This window comes from Stigmatopora nigra, chromosome 6 (genome assembly GCF_051989575.1).
Source record: "Stigmatopora nigra isolate UIUO_SnigA chromosome 6, RoL_Snig_1.1, whole genome shotgun sequence".
In the NCBI taxonomy this organism is placed as follows: Eukaryota; Metazoa; Chordata; class Actinopteri; order Syngnathiformes; family Syngnathidae; genus Stigmatopora; species Stigmatopora nigra.
In genome coordinates, this window is record NC_135513.1 from 2458003 (window position 1) to 2479109 (window position 21107).

At 43.0% G+C, this 21107-nt stretch overlaps 1 protein-coding gene across 3 annotated transcripts in view; it reads right to left on the minus strand.

Annotated features, from left to right (window-relative positions):
* mxi1 (max interactor 1, dimerization protein) overlaps positions 1-21107 on the minus strand; it is a 43015-nt gene that overhangs the window by 15367 nt on the left and 6541 nt on the right. The window contains exons 2-3 of one of the 3 annotated variants that reach the window (XM_077718324.1): positions 16958-16987; positions 13758-14299 (exon numbers count right to left, since the gene is read on the minus strand). In XM_077718324.1, coding sequence (XP_077574450.1) covers positions 13758-14299 — 542 coding nt within the window. In that variant the 5' untranslated portion in view covers positions 16958-16987. The remainder of the gene's footprint in view (positions 1-13757; positions 14300-16957; positions 16988-21107) is intronic. The other 2 variants (XM_077718325.1, XM_077718326.1) reach the window with 2 other exon arrangements.

Here is a 21107-nt window from a genome sequence, read left to right on the forward strand (position 1 = left end):
CATGGACCAGTCCGCATCTCATTGTTAATCAGCGAATGAATATGCATTTTTGCTATACTATAACTGGGCAAACGCAGGTTTGGACAATGTTTTTTCCATCCTCCGCTTGGGACATTAACACTCAGCGGGCTTATTCTTTGGGAGGGAGACCCGGAGCTCTGTATGAATCAATTTGAATGGAATAAATCATCTGTGGATAAACTCGCTCAACCCTGGTTTGTCTCCTCCGATGCTGAACACCATCCATTGTTAGAAAAACTGCTGAGCAGGAAGGTGAGATCCGAGCTCGCCAGGCTCAGATCAGGCTACAGCAGGAAACTAAACAGCTACCTGTCCAGGATCGATCCAGGAATACAAGATGCCTGCCCAAAATGCAACTTTTCCCCCCACAATACTGAACATCTTTTTTCGTGTACAAATGACCCCACAAATCTAACCATCCAAGACCTCTGGACAAGACCAAAGTTGGTCGCAGAATTTTTAAAACTAGACGATTAAGAGAACATTTGTAACCGTTTTTTCTATCACTACGACATACAACACAACACAGAACAAAAAGAAGCTTGACCCCCAGAATTCAGTACCAGAGAGGCTAATCAATCAATCAACCATCCATTGTTAGACGGGATAAGACAGAGTTAAGGAATGGGAGTAAGGTGATATATTTATAGTCTAACAATTTTGGTGACCCAGTCTGTGAGTCGGTTGCGTAGACAAATAGGGGTTAAGGCCAATAACCCCGTCCGTGAACCAGGGAAGGAGACTGCGTATGTAGACATATGGGTTAAGGCCAGCCGCGGACTCTAAAACACGTCGGCGAACGTGGAGTCGCGGTTATCGAAACACGTCAGCGAACGTGGAAGTAAGGAAAAGTTAAACACGTCAGCGAACGTGGAAGTAAGGAAAGGTTAAACACGTCAGCGAACGTGAGAGCACGTCAGCGAACGTGAGAGCACGTCGGCGAACGTGAGACCTTTCTCTTGGAACTACTCCGACAGGCGCCTGATCAACTGAAAGGTAAGCAGAATACCTATTACTGAAACGTTAAAATTCTGCTATTGGATATTTAAATTATGGAGAAGTCACTATAGAAAGGGGATATCGGGAATAGGAGATTCCGAAAAGGTTGTAATATACCTGGAGTCGGAATTAAGGATTCCAGAACGGTCGTTTTGAGATAGCGGAAACGGTCGTATAAAAACAAAGGAAGAAGAGATTCCGGAAAGAGTTGTATTCTACAGAGTTATTTTAAAGTCTTCAGCAGGGAAACGACTGGGTCCACAGATGTTTGATTCCTAGAATTGATTCAAAAAAAAAAAAAGTAACAATAATAATAATTCTAATTCCTAGAATTGAACATACTAAAATTCTAAATTTATCCGGAGACTTGATCTAGATTAAATTGGTGAAAATGGAAGGACGTGAGAGTGCGGGAGAATGTGGAGAATGGAATGAATTGACAATTTTGTATGCAGATGTGGAAGCACAGGTTCTGAGGGGTGTTCAAGTTAAAAAACAACCCAAAATTAGACGTGAGTTGGTGTTACGGCTGGCAGCCTGGACACACACTATGTAGGTGTGTGCTTTCTTTTCTTTACAGGTATCTGCAGCTGTGGCTCCACCCCTGTGACAGAGCCCTGCCCAGGCCAACACAGCTGTAATTAATTCCCCAATCATCCCTCCTGCCCTTATTTAAACCCTTTTCAGTTGTCAGTTTTTCCCTTGCCTTCGCCCTTGTCCTTGATGCGTTGATGCCTTGCTGAGTTGCAGGCTTGTGAGTATGTTACTCCCTGTTATATTTTGCATGTGTTGTTAATGATTTTTGGGTTGCATAGGGGGACTTGAGATAAGTTTAGACACCTTTGGGTATTCATATAGTTTGTGCATTTAGACACAGTTATTCCCCTGTCTAGATTATATTACATCAGTTTAACAGTGGCATCCTTCGGTCTTATTTCCTGTATTTTGTGGGTGTTCATTTGGACACCTGTCTGGGAGGGGGTTTTACCGTGTTTATTTGAGGGTGCCACTTTAATATCTCGTACTTCCTCTATGTTATCCCGTAGTCTGTTTTAATGACTTTATTGTAAATAAAAATAACTGAAGGCTACTTGCAGTGTTTGTCCGACATCCTCTTTACCAGAACCTGTCTGCTGTGATAGTTGCGACTCCCTGGTAGATAATACCCCAGGGGGAGTCGTAACAGTTGGTAAAACAATTTTGTACTTTAAAAGGAAATGTACATTTTGTAGGTCAAAAGCATGAATGGAATATGAATAATTTGTCCATTGCTTTGCGGAAAGTAGAGCGTGACGTCACAGCTAAGGAGGTGGAAGTACGAAGGAGAAAAGAGGAGGTGTGGAGGTGGAGGCGGGGGCCGATACTGAGAAAGGAGGAGGAGTTGGAACAGCATAGATTGGCAATACACAACCTGGTAATTGCGTCAACAGCTTTGGCTGCGGTGAGGGCCCCCACCCAGATCGAACCAACTTTGACTCTTGTACCTTCGGCACCTCCACTGAATAATAAAGCTCCATTAAAACCTCACGGTATACCCATACAAGCACCAATAGTGACTTTAGGTGGACGATTGATCCTTGACGTTGAGAATGAGGAGGAAGCTATGTCCTCCGAGGCAAAAGGCCTCATAGGAAAAGCATGTAATCTCGAACATGTGAGAGATAGGACAGAACAATCCAGAGTTGACTTGACTGACCGAGAGGACAATGATGAAAAATAAATGACCAAAGAGACTCGACAGAAAAATGAAATAATGAAAGGTAGGAAAAAAGGAAAAGATGACTTGACTGACAATCTTATACTGTTTGAGGACGCGAATCGACTATCAGACTATAACTCAGATAATGATTCAGACATTGCAGGTGAACGGGAGAATGAGAGTGTGGACATGTATAAACAGGCTCTACCAGATTCGGGATCTCATTACGCCCTTCGCCCACGTAACAATGGGGCGAAAGAGACACCAGACAAGACTGTCGCGCCAAAACCAAAGCCCAGCGCAAAGCGGGTACAAGCTACATCTGGAGGTATGTATCCCCTCCGCCCTCAGGGAGCAGACATGATATTTGAACCTCTTGGTCTTAGAGATGTGGCTACATTGGCTGACCAACTCCCTCCAATGGCGAATGGAGGAAGTACATGGCTGATGAAGTTTTTGGCCCTAATGAGCGGACAGAGTTGTGCGCTTGGTGACATGAGACAGGCCATATCAGCTTCCTGCTCTCATCATCAGTTACAAATGATAGAGGAGGAAGCAGCAACTATCAGGTACCCACACGAAACCCCATTGTCCCAGGTATCGGGCGCCTTATTTACGGCAATTAAAAATACCTTCCCAAGATCCCATGACATGGCTCCAACCGTGTTTCCATACATCGATGGAGTGGGAGGTCCGATACACTATGAAAAGTGTATTAATGCCTGGATAGAAAGTACCGGCCGACACCCATCGGGCAGATTAGATAATATCCTCTTATTCCGAACAACTGTTGTCGAGGGTCTTCCAGAACCTGTGAAAAAGGAGTTGAGAAAGGACCCTGACTTGTTGACAGGTGATGAACCTAGGTTTAAACGTCACCTGTCTCACCATTGTAAGATGTATGATAACGAGAAGGTAAAAGAAAAAGCCGAGTCGCAAAATATGAATTCTGCTCTGGTAAAATTCCAACTTTCCAAATTTCATAGTGAATCCAAAAAATCTAAACAGGAAAAGACAGACCAATCTGCCCAGATGTTTCAGGGCCATGGTGGGGCTCGAGATGGTGGTCAGTTCCATGATGGATACGGTGGTCGCAGTTGTGGTTTCTCTGGTGGCCGGGGAAAATGGTACTCGAGACTGGGCCAACAAGAACTGTTTTACATGTGGCCGTCCTGGACACTGGAGACATGAGTGTCCCAGTCAGCGACAGCACCCACGGCAACCCCCAACACAACAGGGGGAGCCACCACATCAACAGCGGCCCACGCGCGGAGCAAGAGGCACTGGCAGACCATGGCGGTCAGAGCAGCCAGCTCAGTCAACTGGACAATATTACCAGGGTGGAGATGATCCTCACAGTCAATGGGATCCTCCACACTCCGAACAGGGGTGCCCGAGAGGCTCGGGAAGCAGGGGAACGGAAGACCCAATGCTTCATATGAGAATCAACGGCGTCCAAACATCAGCTTTGGTGGACACGGGAGCAACACACTCATCTTTGAACATCCCGCTCACAGCCAGTTGTCTCTCCTCTTCAACCATAACTTTGGTCGGCTTCTCGGGATCTCCTCAAGCTCTGCCTATTACCAGACCGCTGCGAACGGAAATACCCCACCTGAAACAGACTCTATTCCATTCCTACGTCCATTCACCCCAAACACGTGAATTTAATGGGAAGAGACTTGTTGATGTCTATTGGAGCAACAATCTTATGTGGGCCGGATGGCCTCACAGTGACTTTACCAAATGGTGCAAAGATTCCGTGTTCGCAACCAGTACGAACATGTGGACAATGGGTGATGTGTCCCTTGCAACAAGACACCGAGGTAGCAACAATCTATTGGTCATGTCTTGAGCCTGAAACTCCGGCCACTGGGGGACTGTTGTCTGTTTATCACCAGTGGAAATCATTCATTGATTCACTCCGGCCTTACCATCCGCCCAAGGATGACTTTCATTGTACTTTGTTTTATGACACAGAAGATGACTTAGTCTATCGAGACCGTTTTCAGAAGGTTCTTGGAACACCCTGGCAATTGAAATCCACCAAAATAATTTTGGGTCCAGAAGGCGTAGCTTCATATGTTGATTTGGACGAATCGCAAAAAGTGTGGTACAAAATGTCGGATACAGCCGACCCCCACATTTCTTTGGCTCTGTCTCATGGTCACGAAGCTCGTCAACTCGGTCCAATGGTCAAGAAACTTCTTAAAGTCACTGACTGGCAGTCCACTGACCTACCAGGGCTGACTTATTCCAAATTGCATGACTCTTATCAGATTGACCCACATGCCCCATTGATAGACTCCATTTTGGAGGAACAAATCTTGACTCGAGAACATGGCAGGGAATTGACTGATCACCACCAGACAGAGGACTTACTGAAAACTATTCCGGACACATTGTGGTCATCAGGACCATTTGATGTTGGACATTGTGTTAAAATTCCACCTGTAAGGTTAAAATTAGATGAGAGTGCCATCATCCACAGGCCACAATATAGAGGGACCCCAGATGCGGACAAAGGTATGGAAGACACTCTGGGTGGACTGTGGGACGCAGGTGTGATAGAACTTTCTAACTCACGATAGAACACGGCATTGCGACCTGTACTTAAGGCGGACGGACAGAGTTACCGTATGGCACATGACCTTAGACCTGTAAACGACGCGACGCTGACTCCGATCCTACCAGTATCCAACCCCCATAGAATGTTGACTTCGCTCAGTCCAGTGTATCAATGGTTTACTTGTATTGATCTAGCTAACGCCTTTTTCTGTGTACCTTTGCATCCTTCAGCCAGACAGTACTTTGCGTTCACCTATCGTGGTGTCCACATACAGTATCAGCGCCGGCCACAAGGGTTTAAAAACTCACCTGGTATTTTTAATCAGTGTCTGAAGGACCTGTTACAAGACCTAACGTTACCTGAAAACTCTGTTCTTTTACAGTATGTGGATGACCTTTGCATTGCGACAACCACTTCTGAAATCTGTCTGGCGGTCACTAGGATGGTCCTGCTAAAACTTCATAATATTGGTTTCAAAGTGTCAAAGAAGAAGCTTCAGTGTTGTCGAAGAGAAGTAACTTTTCTAGGCCGTGTTGTGTCAGCCAAAGGACTGTCCGTGTCACCTGAACATCGAAAAACCATTTTGTCTCATTCCCGGCCCCAAACCGTCAAAGACATGTTGTCATTTCTGGGTCTCTGTGGCTACAGTAGGACCTATATACCATGTTATGTGGACAAGACACATACACTTCGCGTTCTGGTAAAAGACAAAGGTGTTAAGAATCTTAGAGCACAACTTGATTGGACAAAAGAAGCAGATGAAACCTTTGTGTCTCTGGTTCAAGAACTGGCCTCTGCGGCTGCGCTGGCCAACCCTGATTTCGACAAACCTTTCCATCTTGATGTGTCTAACTCGGTGACTACAGTAAATGCTGTTTTTTTTCAGAAGGTTTCGACGACTAGGCGGGTATTGATGTATTGTAGCGTAACACTAGATGGTGTTGAGCTTCGTCAACCAGAGTGTACTCGTTATGCAGCAGGGCTCGCTAAAGTGCTTCTTAAAACAGCTCATACAGTGATGGGACATCCCATATATGTTCTGACTGATCATGGGGTATCGGCGTATGTGGCTTCATCAGCATTTACCTTATCATCGCTTCGACAGTCTAGACTTTTACGTATTCTCACAGCTCCAAACATCAATTACGTTCACACAGGTATCAATATGGCGGATAACATTCAGCTAGGACCACATGAATCTGCTATGAGGGTAATCACCAAAGGTACGTTCGGCCTGATCTCAATACTAAACCGCTTACTTTTGGTCGCATTATGTTTACAGATGGTTGTTGTTGTTGTTGCACTACAAGCGCCTGAGGATTGCCCTCAGATAGCGCTAGACCTGCCACTGGAACGCGGATTATTTCATCCGGGGGGTAGTCGGAGGTGAGGGGCAGTCAAATATCTCCGGCTGGATGAAAAACGTAGGGTGCCACGTTCCTTGTTGGCAGCTCTGAGTAGTATTTGTTGGAATTCGCAGGCCGCGGCGAGCGGCCTCTCAGGAGACACCACGTGAAGGTTTCCAACTTTGTCTCCCGATGGTTGTTGTTGGAGAGACCATTCAGGACGTCTCCGTGCGGCGGCTGCCGTAGTGGATAGCAAGGGAGATGACTTCGTGCATTGCGCATCTTCTATACAGACCACTAACCAGTCTGCCCAAGCGGCTGAACTGTTGGCCCTCTGTTTGGCCTTGGAGACCGCAACAGGTCATCCAGTTACTATTTATAGTGACTCGGCTTATGCAGTTTCGCCCGCTGTCATTGACCTCCCTGAATGTGAACGCGATGCTTACACCACGGCCAAAGGTCAAATCATTGCACACAAAGATATCATGTTGCGTTTGCGCGAAGCCATGTCCCTTCCGTCTCAATTGGCGATTGTTAAAGTTCCTGGTCACTCCAAATCTACATCTTTTACATCTAGGGGTAATCATGCGGCTGATCAGTTAGCAAAATCAATAGCGGGGTACGGGGTAGATAATCCTTCTAATATGGTTGTATTGGCATCGGACCACCACTCAGATCCGGTGCATGAGAGTTTGTCTGTGGATGTGATTCTGGAAGCCCAGCAGTCTGCTTCTCCGGAGGAACGGACTGTGTGGGCGCATGCGGGTGCTGTGAAACGTGTGGATGGTGTATGGGTGGGTCCCACGGGATGTCCGGTAAATCCCATGGGACCATTATCTGTGTCTGTCTTGACGGAGGCCCACTCACCTGCTCATGTGGGCCCCCAGGCGATGATGACTAAATTGACTAACTGGTGGCACCCACACTTGTCTTCCCTTGTGTGGCGGCACGTTAACGACTGTCGGACCCCCGAGTGGGAGGAGCTTGACTTCCACCCGACTGGGACTGTTTTGACACTTTTTTTTTCAGACATCTATGTTTTTCAACGCCAAACCGACCCTTAAACCCAGATCAGGTGATTTTCATCCAGCCCTCTGGCCAGGTGCTGAGATCACCATTGACTTTACGGACATGACTCAACAAGTAAAAGGGAAAAGATATCTTCTGGTCATTGTAGACGCATTCTCTCATTGGCCGGAGGCGTACCCATGTGCTAAAGAGGACTCAACAGCAGTCATTAAGGCTTTAGTGACTCATTATATACCTTCACATGGTTTTCCTGCACTCATTAGATCGGATAATGGTACTCACTTTAACAATAAGGTCCTACAGAAGGTTGAAAGCATGCTGGGCCTTAAACATCGTTTCGGTTGTGTTTACCACCCACAAAGCCAAGGTAAAGTTGAACGAATGAATCGTACATTGAAAGAGAAATTGGCAAAAAAAATGTACACCACCAAAATGTCTTGGCTTCAAGCCCTCCCATTGGCTTTACTCTCTATCCGTCAAACCATCAACAAAACCACAAATTTTGCCCCATTTGAATTGCTTACGGGCCGGTTGATGCCCGGTCCCAGTTCCTCACTCACCCCGTATGAAGAAGTACCGTTACCCGATCTCTCGCATGCAGCATATTGGTCTCAATTGCATTCTCTGGTATCTAGTATTTCTGCACAGGTAGAGGAGACTGCTGCGGCTGCACGGGATCACCCACAGGAGGAACCCACAATTTCAACCCACGTTCTTCTCAAAGTTCTATCCCGGAAGTGGTTGGAGCCCAGGTGGACAGGTCCCTTCAAAGTGACTGCACGTACATCAAAGGCAGTTCAACTTGAACATAAGGGAAAGAAGTGGTTTCATTATTCCCAGACTAGACCTGTGGATCCACCTAACCCATAACCACACACTCCACCACAGGATCCTCCAAAGGGGACTTTTGATTCTCCCGGGATCCGGACACATATATCTAAACATGAAACCTAGTTCCTGCTCTGGACTGGGCTTATCCCAGTCCAAGAGAGGGAAGTGTTGTACAGGATGTGTTTGCTTAGTGATTATTGTTTTAATCTTTCTCTTGTTATTTTTTGAAGGAGCACTTCATTTGTGTATGTCATACTCCTGTTGGGCAATCTACAATCAGACGGATGCGGCTCCAATGACATTGACATCTCCAACGAAAGGGACACCATTGGTACACAAGCGATTTAAAAGACCTGCAACCTCAGTTCGGTATGGAGGTCTTAGAAGACGCCCATCCAAAGTAGTGTTTGGGAGTTTTTTGCTGGTAAGCCATGATCCGTGTGCCCCGGATCGGACAAGATACTGGACGGACATAGTAAATCAAAGGATAATATATGACAATAGGCTATGGTTTTGTTACAACGATACGTTCGAAATTCGCATGTTTATTCCATACGCTGCGTTATACTAAAAAAATAATGGAAGAGGTTCGGATTGGGGAAACAGATACCAATGGTATATTGATGCTAGGCCGTACCAGGACTCAAGGGGGTAATTGGGCACACACCTTTGTAATGGATCAGTCGACCCTTTGGTCACCTGGTACTTATGGCTGGTCAAAAATAGCTAAAGAATGGCAAAAGAGGGTTTCAAATTTTTCTGTTGATAATTCTGGTTTGTATCTCAGGATAAATGAGTCGGAAGGCACTTTACCTCTGTGGAGGGAGGGGGACTGGACTTCATCGTCCACAAAGTGTAGCTTCCTGAACCTGTGTGTATGGTGTTCGGACCCCGATCCATGCTGGTCAGTGGGGATATGTAAAAAACCCAATACTACTCAGGCGAAAATCGGCAAGGTGATTCCATCATTTGTATCTCCTAGATCGAGTAAAGTCCAGATAATTCATGGCAAACCATCAGTGGACGAGTGGTTTAGAATGACTACAGGTATTTCAGCGTTATCTAACAATTGGCTGTTAATGGCGGAACAAGCTGCCAGCGAAACCCGAAATGATTGTCTCGTATGTATGGGTGCCCGACCCGTACTCCGTATCATTTCGGCCCCAATTGATAAAGAATGTATTGTGGACCTCCTAAAAAACACCAATCCAACCTTTAAGTGTTCTAAATACGATTTGATATTCCCACTTACCCAAGAGAACAAAGAAAAACACATTTTTGACAAATCAGTAGCACGGCAAAATTTTACCTGCCTCAAATTACAAGGGACTGGAACATCATTGGGAAGCATTCCGTCTGACTGGTGTGTATCAAATATGTTTTTCCCGGGACCATACCCCTTATCCCAAACTGACATCTGGTTATGGTGTGGAAGTGATAAGTTGTATGATAGATTGCCCACAAATACTGCGGGTGTGTGTTCTGTGGTGTCTTTGTTACTTCCAGTTTCTGTTTCCTCAGTGAATCTCACAGCTGAAATAAGGTTACCTCCAAACCTGAAGGAGGTCTTGCATCGCCAAAAGAGAGCACCACACACCTGGATGGGTAACTCCGATCCCACCTATATTGACGCCATAGGTGTCCCCCGTGGCGTTCCCAATGAGTATATAGTTGCTAATCAGGTTTCAGCAGGATTCGAAAGTATTCTAATTTGGGTAACTCCCAACAAAAATGTTGATCGCATCAATTACATTCATTACAATGTCCAGCGACTTGGCAATTACACGGTTGGTTCGTTAGAGGCGGTACGTGACCAGTTAGCGGCAACATCCCTCATGGCCTTCCAAGATCGTATAGCATTAGACATGTTATTGGCTGAGAAGGGTGGTGTGTGTGCTATCTTTGGTGATGCCTGTTGTACTTTCATTCCCAATACCACTGCTCCAAATGGACGTCTCACCAAAGCTTTAGAAGGCCTCCGAACCCTGACTAATAAGATGGCCGATCAGTCAGGTGTGGACACCTCAATCTCAGACCAATGGAGGGATTATTTTGGTGCCTGGAAAGGTTTGATAGGCAACATCCGTATATCTGCTGTAGTGCTCATTACTCTGCTTATTCTCTGTAGCTGTTATATTTTCCCCTTAGCTCGTACTCTAGTTACTCGATTGATCGATAAAGCAGTGGGACCAGGCCCTAGAGGTCAGTATACCCAGTTGAGCCAAACTGACCTCTCTGGACCCCCCGCTGGGCACGTGTTCATGGATATACTAATGTAGTGCTTCTTTGTTTTTATACTAATGTAGTTTTTCATTTCATTTCACACTAACCTGTGTGGTGTTGTTGATGTGGTCTCTTTAGGAGACCAAGAGAGGGAATGAAGAATATGACATATTTTACTTTCTTTTTAGTATAGCTGTTTCATTTTGATATTACATTTTACTCGTTCTTTTTAGCATAGCTGTTTCATTTTGATGTTATATTTTACTCATTCTTTTTAGTATAGCGGTTTCATTTTGATATTGCATTTTACTCATTCTTTTTGTTGTGGCGGTCTTGTTTTGGTATCGCCACTGCAGGGTTTGGCTCCTGTTCTCAACTCAATTACAATATGAACAAAAGGATTGGTATTGGTCTGAGATTCTTCAATTACAATATGAACAGAAGGATTGGTCTGAGATTCTTCAATTACAATATGAACAGAAGGATTGGTCTGAGATTCTTCAATTACAATATGAACAAAAGGATTGGTCTGAGATTCTTCAATGTTAACAAAGGGCTCTTTCTGAGATTCCTGTTTCAAGGTTGAATTCACACTGAGAAGAGAACAGATAGAGAAGGACTTCAGAGGGCAGAGGAAACAAAGAGCAGGGCGGATGGTCGGAACTTCATAGGACCCGCGGAGACAGAGGTCTGGATGATGTGGATTCGAGGCTGGAAGATGTGAAGTCCGAAGAAACCCCCCTCGCAGCAGACATGGACCAGTCCGCATCTCATTGTTAATCAGCGAATAAATATGCATTTTTGTTATACTATAACTGGGCAAACGCAGGTTTGGACAATGTCTTTTCCATCCTCCGCTTGGGACATCAACACTCAGCGGGCTTATTCTTTGGGAGGGAGACCCGGAGCTCTGTATGAATCAATTTGAATGGAATAAATCATCTGTGGATAAACTCGCTCAACCCTGGTTTGTCTCCTCCGATGCTGAACACGCTCCATTGTTAGACGGGATAAGACAGAGTTAAGGAATTGGAGTAAGGTGATATATTTATAGTCTGACATGACGCACACAAATATCATCAACATACGAGTAATCCAAGTTTTAGAATTTGCGCATCACATCACGTATCTTCAAGGCACGCGTGTTCTCCGCATTGTACACTAGTAGCGGCTAAATTTTACAGTCACCGCTCACATTAGCACACAACGCTAGCGTTAAGCGGTCCTTCATGAGTTTGTGTCCCGGTATTCCCTTCTCCTCTGCCACGATGAATGTCCGCCTGGGCATCCTTTTTCAAAAAAAGACCAGTTTCATCGCAGGTGAAAACTTGCTGGGGGATGTAACTTTCCTCGGCGATAATCAAGGCAAATGTCTTGATGCGTCCTTCTGCTTAAGGATGGTGGAAATGGTTGACGTATTCTCAGTGGCACGTACCCCACTCATATTTTTCAATTATTCCGTGTTTTGTGTCCATTATCAACGCCTTTTCTTTGCAAAACTCTGCCAATCCATGGTAAAATTGTTTACCTGGTATGTAAATGTAACCAACGCAGGGAAAAAGCGGGCGGGTGGTGAAATGCAAAGTCCGCCCAGTGGTCGTAGAAATATTTTATACACCAAAGAGATGCAAAAAAAAAAACAGTGCCAGGGCCACCTGGCTTGGTCGCATCACAAAATTTTGATCGTATCGCGAATTATTCGATCAAAATTTTCGTCATAAGACAAGAATGTCGTATGACAACAATGTCGTATGACAAGAATGTCGTATGACAACAATGTCGTATGACAACAATGTCGTATGACAACAATGTCATATGACAACAATGTCGTATGACAACAATGTCGTATGACAACAATGTCGTATGACAACAATGTCGTATGACAACAATGTCGTATGACAACAATGTCATATGACAACAATGTCGTATGACAACAATGTCGTATGACAACAATGTCGTATGACAACAATGTCGTATGACAACAATGTCGTATGACAGAGCGGTCCTATCACAAGGTTCAACTGTACTTACTGGTATAACTACTTTTTTTCTTCTGTCACGTACTGTTCTGCGTGTGTTTGGCCGTGAATGAATGTCCTTGTTATTCTAAATGTTGTTATCTGTAACGGGCCGTATATGGCCCGTGATCCGAGGTTGAAAAACATGTACACACACACAACCAGGGGCAAGCGCGTCGGCGCAATGCCCTTCGGCTGGCTATCCGGTCGGCTAACTATTCGTTCGGCTAACTCTATGTTCAGCCAGACGCCCCCTCAGCAATCTGGCCCTCGCCCAGACGTCCGTCCGGCTAAACGTCTTTAGGTAAATCGACCGGGTGCCGACCCAGAGACTTGGGGAACACTACGTATACTAAGGGCATATTTCCTGACTGTGCTTAGGTTAGTTCCTTTTTGAATTTGTCTATGTGGAGAAAACACCCTCCATTTTGGATCACAAAAAGGAAATTATTGTTATTATTTGCTATTATGAAATAAAACAAAATTCCGCTTTGACTTTTTTCTTTTTATTTCTTGTTCGAAAGTGACAACTATTGCAGTAATATGAACCAGCAAAAAAGTCGACATATTTCGACATTAGAAGCTATTTGGCCGCCACAACATCTTAAACTTCTGGTAAGAAAATGTCAATATATGTCGTTAAAAAGCATTGGGTTCTCATCAAGATAGACTTGCTTCTTTTTTCAAATTGAATAATTTGATATTTTACATTTACAAAGACAGGCATATTAACTTATGATATTGACTCTAATAATATGCTTTTATTGGATTGGATAACTTTATTCATCCAGTAGCAAGAGGGTGATTAGACAGAACAGCAAAGCAAAAGCACAAAGTACAAAGCAAATCAAAGTAAATAGAATCATCAAAACATTAAGACATAAAAGCAGCAAAAACACAAAACGAGCAAGAGTGGACAGAGCTACCGCCGGCTGCCGCTTAAACAGCGCCATTTTGGTTACGGTAGCTAAATTGGACTCAAAAAGACATTGTAAAGTTGGACAAAAACTGATACCACACACAGGAAGTCTTCCAGGCGATGGGGAACTTCTGCAGACTGTGACCGAGGTGGATAATGTGCAGAGTCGCTCTTCCAAGCATATCCGTACAGTTCCTCAGTAGTCTGAAGCTGAAGAAAACGGCAGCAGGGCAGAACTCCTCGACTCCGTTGCTGGTAAGCGCCCACAGCTCTTCCATCGTATCCCACGATGGAATGGTTGGTCAGAAGCATTGCCTTTTCTCCCGGCACTTTTGTCCAGCTCCTAAACTCCGGCGGCACCGAGGTGTTGCTCCTTCTGCTACGTATTGTAACAGCTATTCCCATGTGTGTGACATTGTAAGCATGGCTGGCTGGTTCCAAAAAATAAGTAGCCGAAAGAAGCCAGGCTAACAGAACAAGGAAAGTTGTAAAAACATTATAGTATAAAGTACAAAGTAAAGTAAAAAGGAATGTATTAAGAAAGATTAAAATGTAATTTAAAAAAAAGATAGAAGGGCTGTAAAACATGAAAAAGATAAGAGTGTACAGAGCTACTCCCACCGGCTCCCGCTTGAACGGCGCCATCTTGGAAAAAATAAATAAATACATTAAAAAAAAGATGATGAATTTATGATATTGACCCTAATAATATGCATACAGTATCTCAGAAATATCAAGTAATGATTTTTCTTGAGATTCTCTCTTCTAAGTAACACATTTGTACTACCTATTAAAATCATAAATATGGAGGTGAAAATTGTAAATCAGGGGGTAGCTTTTTTTGCGAGAAATCGTCAAATTAAACTATTTTGCGAGTAAATACGGTATTTAATTCCTGTTAATAAAACTTTGATGAGAACGACTTTATAATGTTAATTTCGGCGACAGTTGGAAATTAAAACATTTTCAGATACTTGTGTGCCTTGAGATTTTGTTGAATGCAAAAAGTATGCCGCAGCTTAAAAAAGGTTGGGAAACCCTGTGGGAGAGGGATGATGACCACCACCAAACATGTTTACGTACTCCAGTTGGGCTCTCCAAACTAAAGATCAAGCCCCCTAAGCGGCTATCCTGAGGCAAGAAAAGCTGACAAGTCATGATGTCACGTTAGTCAGGACAAACGGTCCCAGTCTCAGGGTGTACAGGAAGGCATGAGAATGCACTTCAAGGAGATATAAAAAAAACATTCGCACAGCTACACAAAATATATGATAATGAAGACAAGGATTGTGAGCGACACCAGTCCAAAGATTTACACACTTTGGGAATTCGGAAGCCTGTTCTGATGATGATAAAATTTCTACCAATTTGTTCTCAAATATGATGCAAAAAAGTGAAAGCATTTGAAAGAAATAAAGCCATTCTAATGACACCACAACTCCTAACTAGAAACAAAATAAAAACTCTCTCCCCACATCGAGAGAGAAATTGAACCTTCCCAACGATTGTCATCATTTTCTAAAAACTTGCTTGTAAGGCATAGTAAGCATGAAGCGAGTTCACAAATTGAATGCGGAGAGGAGCAACATTAAAATATATTGGCACAGCGACAAATGAGTTGAAAGCTTTGTCCGCCAAGACATTTGCCAACTTCCACAATGCCTTCAAGGAACAATAGGAAAACACAACTTCAACTTTTTATTCTCTCTTATGACAAACTCAAATTCATCTGGATCCATTAAAAACAAATAATACATTTTATTTGAAAAATAATTTGGCATGTAAGATTTTTTTTTGCTGCTTCTGACGTAAGGTGTGGCTCTTTGACAGCTACAATTTGAAAATGTTGGCTCTGTGTACAAGGGTTTGTTTGCCACCCCTGTTAAAGATGTACAGTTGTGGTCAAAAGTTTACATACACTTGTGAAGCAAATAATGCCATGGCTCTCTTGAGTTTCCAGTTATTTCTACAACTCAGATTTTTCGCTGATAGTGATTGGAACCAATACTTCTTTGTTTTTTTTATGACTTTATCACGGGTGAACGGAAAAAAATGATCAAATCTGCTGGGTCAATAATATACATGCAGCAACGCTAATATTTGGTAACTTGTCCCTTGGCCATTTTTACTTCAATTAGGTGCTTTTGGTAGCCATCCACAAGCTTTTGGCAAGATTCTGGTTGAATCTCTGACCACTCCTCTTGACAGAATTGATGCAGTTCCGTTAAATGTGATGGTTTTCTGACATGGACTTGTTTCTTCAGCATTGTCCACAAGTTCTCAATGGGATTTGAGTTGGGACTTTGGGAAGCCCATTCGAAAACCTTAATTCTAGCCTGATTTAGCCATTCCATTACCACTTTTGAAGTGTTTGGGGTCATTGTCCAGTTGGAATACCTAACTGTGCCCAAGACCCAATCTTTGGGCTGATTACTTTATGTTATCTTGAAGAATTTGAAGATAATCCTCCTTCATTATCCCATTTACTCTCTGTCAAGCACCAGTTCTCTTGGCGGCAAAACAGCCCATCAGCATAATACTACCACTGTAAGATTATATCAGTTTTTGTGAGTATAAAAGCATTGTTCTCATACGAACTGTAAATGGCTGAGTTGTCAGCATAAACACTCAACAGTCTGACTGATTAATCAATCTTAGTCTTGTGATTGAGTTGACATGTCAGCACAAACCCTCAACTGTCCGACACTGATCAATTACTGTTTGCCCTGCAAATGACTGAAACATATCTGTCCAAAGTCCTGGTGACAACTGTCAGTTTTGCCTGTATTTAAGACTCACTCACTGGTAATCGAGTGAGAGCTGCAAGGACAACAGACTGAACTGTTCAGGTAGTTTGAGATCTCCCCATTTCTGCAGTCCGGTAATATTTTATACGTGAAAAATTGTAAAATTACACAATTTTAATGCTATTTTATGCATGTAAAATTATGGCAGTTTCATTTTGCAAGCAAAACAAAAGTGACGTAGGCGGACCAGATCCTTGAGTTTCACACCAGTAGGCTAGAATAATTGAACAACTGACAAAAGACCTAAACAACGAATACACTCCCATAGTTAAGTCTAACACATTTCATACTTCCATGTATTTACTGAAAGAGCTCATCAAAAAGGCTTTTAGTCTTTGTTAAAGTGTGCAAGTAGATATATAACACACAAAATCAGGTTTGATGGTAAGTAATGTAAATGAAGAAATGCTCACATTTGAAAATAGGGTAAAATGTATCTAGGCAAAACTTTTGTGTATTGAAAAAACTCAAATGTTAGGATAAAAATAATACTCACCTATTTTTCTCCAGCTCGTTGTGTGTGGACCTGCAAAGCCAGAAGACATAAGAGGTTTAAACAAAAATATTCAGAAATGTTGTGTTAGGGACAGCAAAATTGGAATAATTGGTTTAAACCAAAAATGAGAAAAAAACAAGGCTGAAATCAGAAATAAAATTATTTCATTTTATTTGGACTAAATATGTAACAAAATATCTGAAAGCTTTAGAAAAAGAGACCCTCAAATAAAGTTTATGGCAAGCTCAGGGATATTCTGCACTATCAAACATCAATGATAAAGACTGAAGAGTATCTCCTATATAATATACAACTGTTAGGAGCAGCTTATGCTGTTGTTGTTGTTGTTAAGTCACTTCAAGCGCCTGAGGATTACCCTCAGCAGCGCTAGAGCTGCCACTGGAACGCGGATTAGTCCATCCGGGGGGTAGTTGGAGGTGAGGGGCAGTCGAATATCTCCGGCTGGAGGAAAAACGTAGGGTGCCTCGTTCCTTGTTGGCAGCTCTGGGCGGTATTTGTTGGAATTCGCAGACCGCGGCGAGCAGCCTCTCAGGAGACACCTCGTGAAGGTTTCCAACTTTGTCTCCCGCCTGCTGCTGTTATGCCCACTCTCGTTTGTCCCTCCGGCCCTGCCGTTGTGTTCGTGCAGCTGTGCGTGATTCATAATTAGTTCCTGATTTGCATATTTAAACACCACTGAGTGTGGCATCATTGTCGGATCATCTGCGTAGATTCCATTGCCATGCAGCCACGCTATCTTGTTCCTCGATTCCATTTGTTCTCCCTGGTCCGGTTTGGTTTTGTGTTTTGTTTCACAAGTTCTTGTTGTTTTGTAAGGTCCCTTCTAAGTAATTAAAGTTGTTGTTATGGGCACAAATTTCCTCGTCCTCACCTGCTTCCCTGCGACTGTGTCCTAATCCTTCCTACTACGCCACGACGTCTCCTGTGGCCGTAACAACAACTCTACTCGAGAGCAATATTTCCCAACATTATTTGAGCTGTGGCACACTATGGCATTGAAAAAAATCTCAAAGCATACCACAAGCTTAAATACGTTACGAAAACGTTAACCCTAACCTATTTATCAACAGGAATCAAATAAACCACAAAGACTATTCCAAAATCTAAATTTTCACACTGACCTAATGTCACCAAAAGTTGACGGACCCCAAAAAACTTCTGGTTAGAGTGATGTAAAAATAAGCACAAATGAGTGCCTCGACGCATGAAAAAGATCCAATTTATGAAATCCCCCCAAAATTAAATGCATTTTCTGTATCCCTTTTTTTATTTCAAAATTGTGGCGGATGCATTGATTTTCATTTTAGAACCTCGCTACACTTTACTAGGCTCTTATTGGCTGTCTCGCAACAACCAATATCAATGTTTTAAAATTCTCTTTTGTACTTTTGACTGCCGTTTGCCGTCACGGACTTCTAACAGTGTTTTTTTGTCTAATTTTTTGAGTGTGGGTAAAGCAGCTTCTTTTTTAATCATCTTGCATCCCAAGGAAATGACGAGCGCAAATGAAAAGAAGCGCACCTGTTACGGCTGGCAGCCTGGACACACACTATGTAGGAGGTGTGTGCTTTCTTTTCTTTATAGGTATCTGCAGCTGTGGCTCCACCCCTGTGACAGAGCCCTGCCCAGGCCAACACAGCTGTGTCTAATTCCCCAATCATCCCTCCTTCAATCAAGATTCACTTCCTGCCCTTATTTAAACCCTTTTCAGTTGTCAGTTCGCCCTTGCCCCTTGATGCCTTGCTGAGTTGCAGGCTTGTGAGTATGTTACTCCCTGTTATATTTTGTATGTGTTGTTAATGATTTTGGGTTGCAAAGGGGGACTTGAGATAAGTTTAGACACCCCGGGGTATACATATAGTTTGTGCATTTGAGATTCGGTGGTCCCTTTTGTAACGAGGCCAGGGTCATTTGGCCAATAACAAGAATGTTGCTTCGGTCATTTACAACATAGTGGCTATACCTCGTGACGCACTTCGGGTTTTTCTTTATGTAATTGTTATATGATTCTTAGGTCAAGGGAAGGCATAATTGTTCTAATCCAAATGTTGTTAGGTCTAGTCTCCTGCCTTGTTATTGGTAAAATACTTTGATTGTTATTGTAGTTCCAGATGTTGTTTTTACTCATACGTGATGAAATGATCAACAACTCTGTAAATTGTTTTGATTCATGGCAATAAGAGTCGTACGAAAACGTCTATTCGAGGAGATGCTCCGAAGTTGTAGGGGAAACCCTGGCTTGTTGAATCTCCCCTCTGAGGTTTTTATCCGTGATCCATTCTATTTAATTAAATGTCAATAATTGAATAAGATGTCTGCAGTTATTGATAATTACAAAGGGTAATTATTAATTAACCTAACAATTGGCATCGACAATTCATTCCAAAACGGCAAGTAACATATGTGACGCTGCCTGTAATGTTGTCCATCAGTAATCTGTTAGCAATCCGTTAACAAAGCGATCCATGGCTTCAGTCCATTGTCCAAGCGTCCACAGCTGCATTATATTGTCATTCACGTCAGGCATTTCCACTGTATAGCTCTAATATGCTGTTTCTTTGAGTATTGAGTGTTTTGAGGGTTAAAAGCACTGCAACCACATATAAGTCAAATGCCTTGCCACTCCCCTGGGATGTTTTGAATGGATTTAGCGTATTGCTTGGAATGCGCGTGGAGGCTATTTTTTAGGGTGAACGTCTGCTGCGTTGATCACTATAAGTAGTGTGCCCGCAAGAAATAAAACCAGTCATTTGAGCGGTCAGGGCCAAACAAAAATTGAATTTAGTGCTCAGACAAGACGCACCGACCGATTGGCCGCATTGACCATTTTAGGGAACTTTTAAGTGTGCCCTTAGGTGTGAAAATATGGTACTTTTTGGGGGTTTTCGCAACTTGGATAATTTTCTTAGCTCTAGGCACTCATTTGCATATAAAACGTTTTCATAACCGGAAAATTTCGTACCCAGACATTCGTAAGTAGAGGTACGAATGTATCTTCTTAAAATTATACAACTCAGAACTTACATTCAACAACGTAACATTAACATATCATTCAATTTCCTTTGCTGCAATGTCAATGTATATAAAAATTAAGCTTAAATATCCCAAGAATTTTGCTCTCCTCAAACATATCTCGTGTCAAAATTGTACAAGTTAGAAATATGAACCCGCTACAAATCCTGGGAATATACATAAAATGTGTGGTTTTCAGCAATACCAATTCAAAATATTCTGTATTCTTTGCTCTTAGACTCATCTGATCATATGCTCTGATCACAGCTAGACACCTGGCATCTTTTTTGGCAACAAGTTGCTTGATATTTGGTCTGAAGTCCTGTGTTCTCCAGATGGATTGCAGGTGCTCATCAGCAAGACGACTTCTGTATGCTGTTTTGTTTATCTTAACCACAGAAGAGATTCGGACAGAAATATGTGCTCCCAAACATGCACAAGGTACGAGCCCCATGAAGATGGAGCTGGGGCATTTTGAACGGAAGGAGTGAATGAACTGTGCGGGGCCTGCAGTGTCGTACTTTGCCTTCAGTGTCCTATTACACTGTAGGTCAATCAGGTCCATCTGAATCTGCAAAGGTGCAGTTTCAACATTGACAGCAAATCAGTTGTGAAACAACTCTCAACTCTTTTTGTAATTCAAAGTCACTAAAGCACCATGCAAACTCGGCACATACTGTGCTCAGTTTGGCAGGAAGGAAACTGCCGGTTATTTAATCCTTAAGCCCGGATCAAGTTTACGGTTTGTGTTACAATGCTTATTACATGGTCGGTCCATCTTCAGGACTTTTCCAAATAGTGCTTCCTGGTGTTTGACGAAGTCATACGCTGCTAACAGTACAGTTATCCTCCTGGATCTTCACTCGCATCCTTCCCACTAGTCATTCTTCTACATATGATTGCCTCTAGGTATGAAATTTTCAGGTTACGATTTTTTTATATGCAAATGAGTGACTTGAGATACAAAAAAGATCTCAGTTAAGAAATACCCCAAAGAGTAAATGGATTTCCTTATCCGTAATTTCATTTTGAAAATATTGTCGCGGAAGCATTGATTCTCACTTTAGAACATCGCTACCCTCTATTGGGCTCTCAATTCATCTGCTATAACGACAAT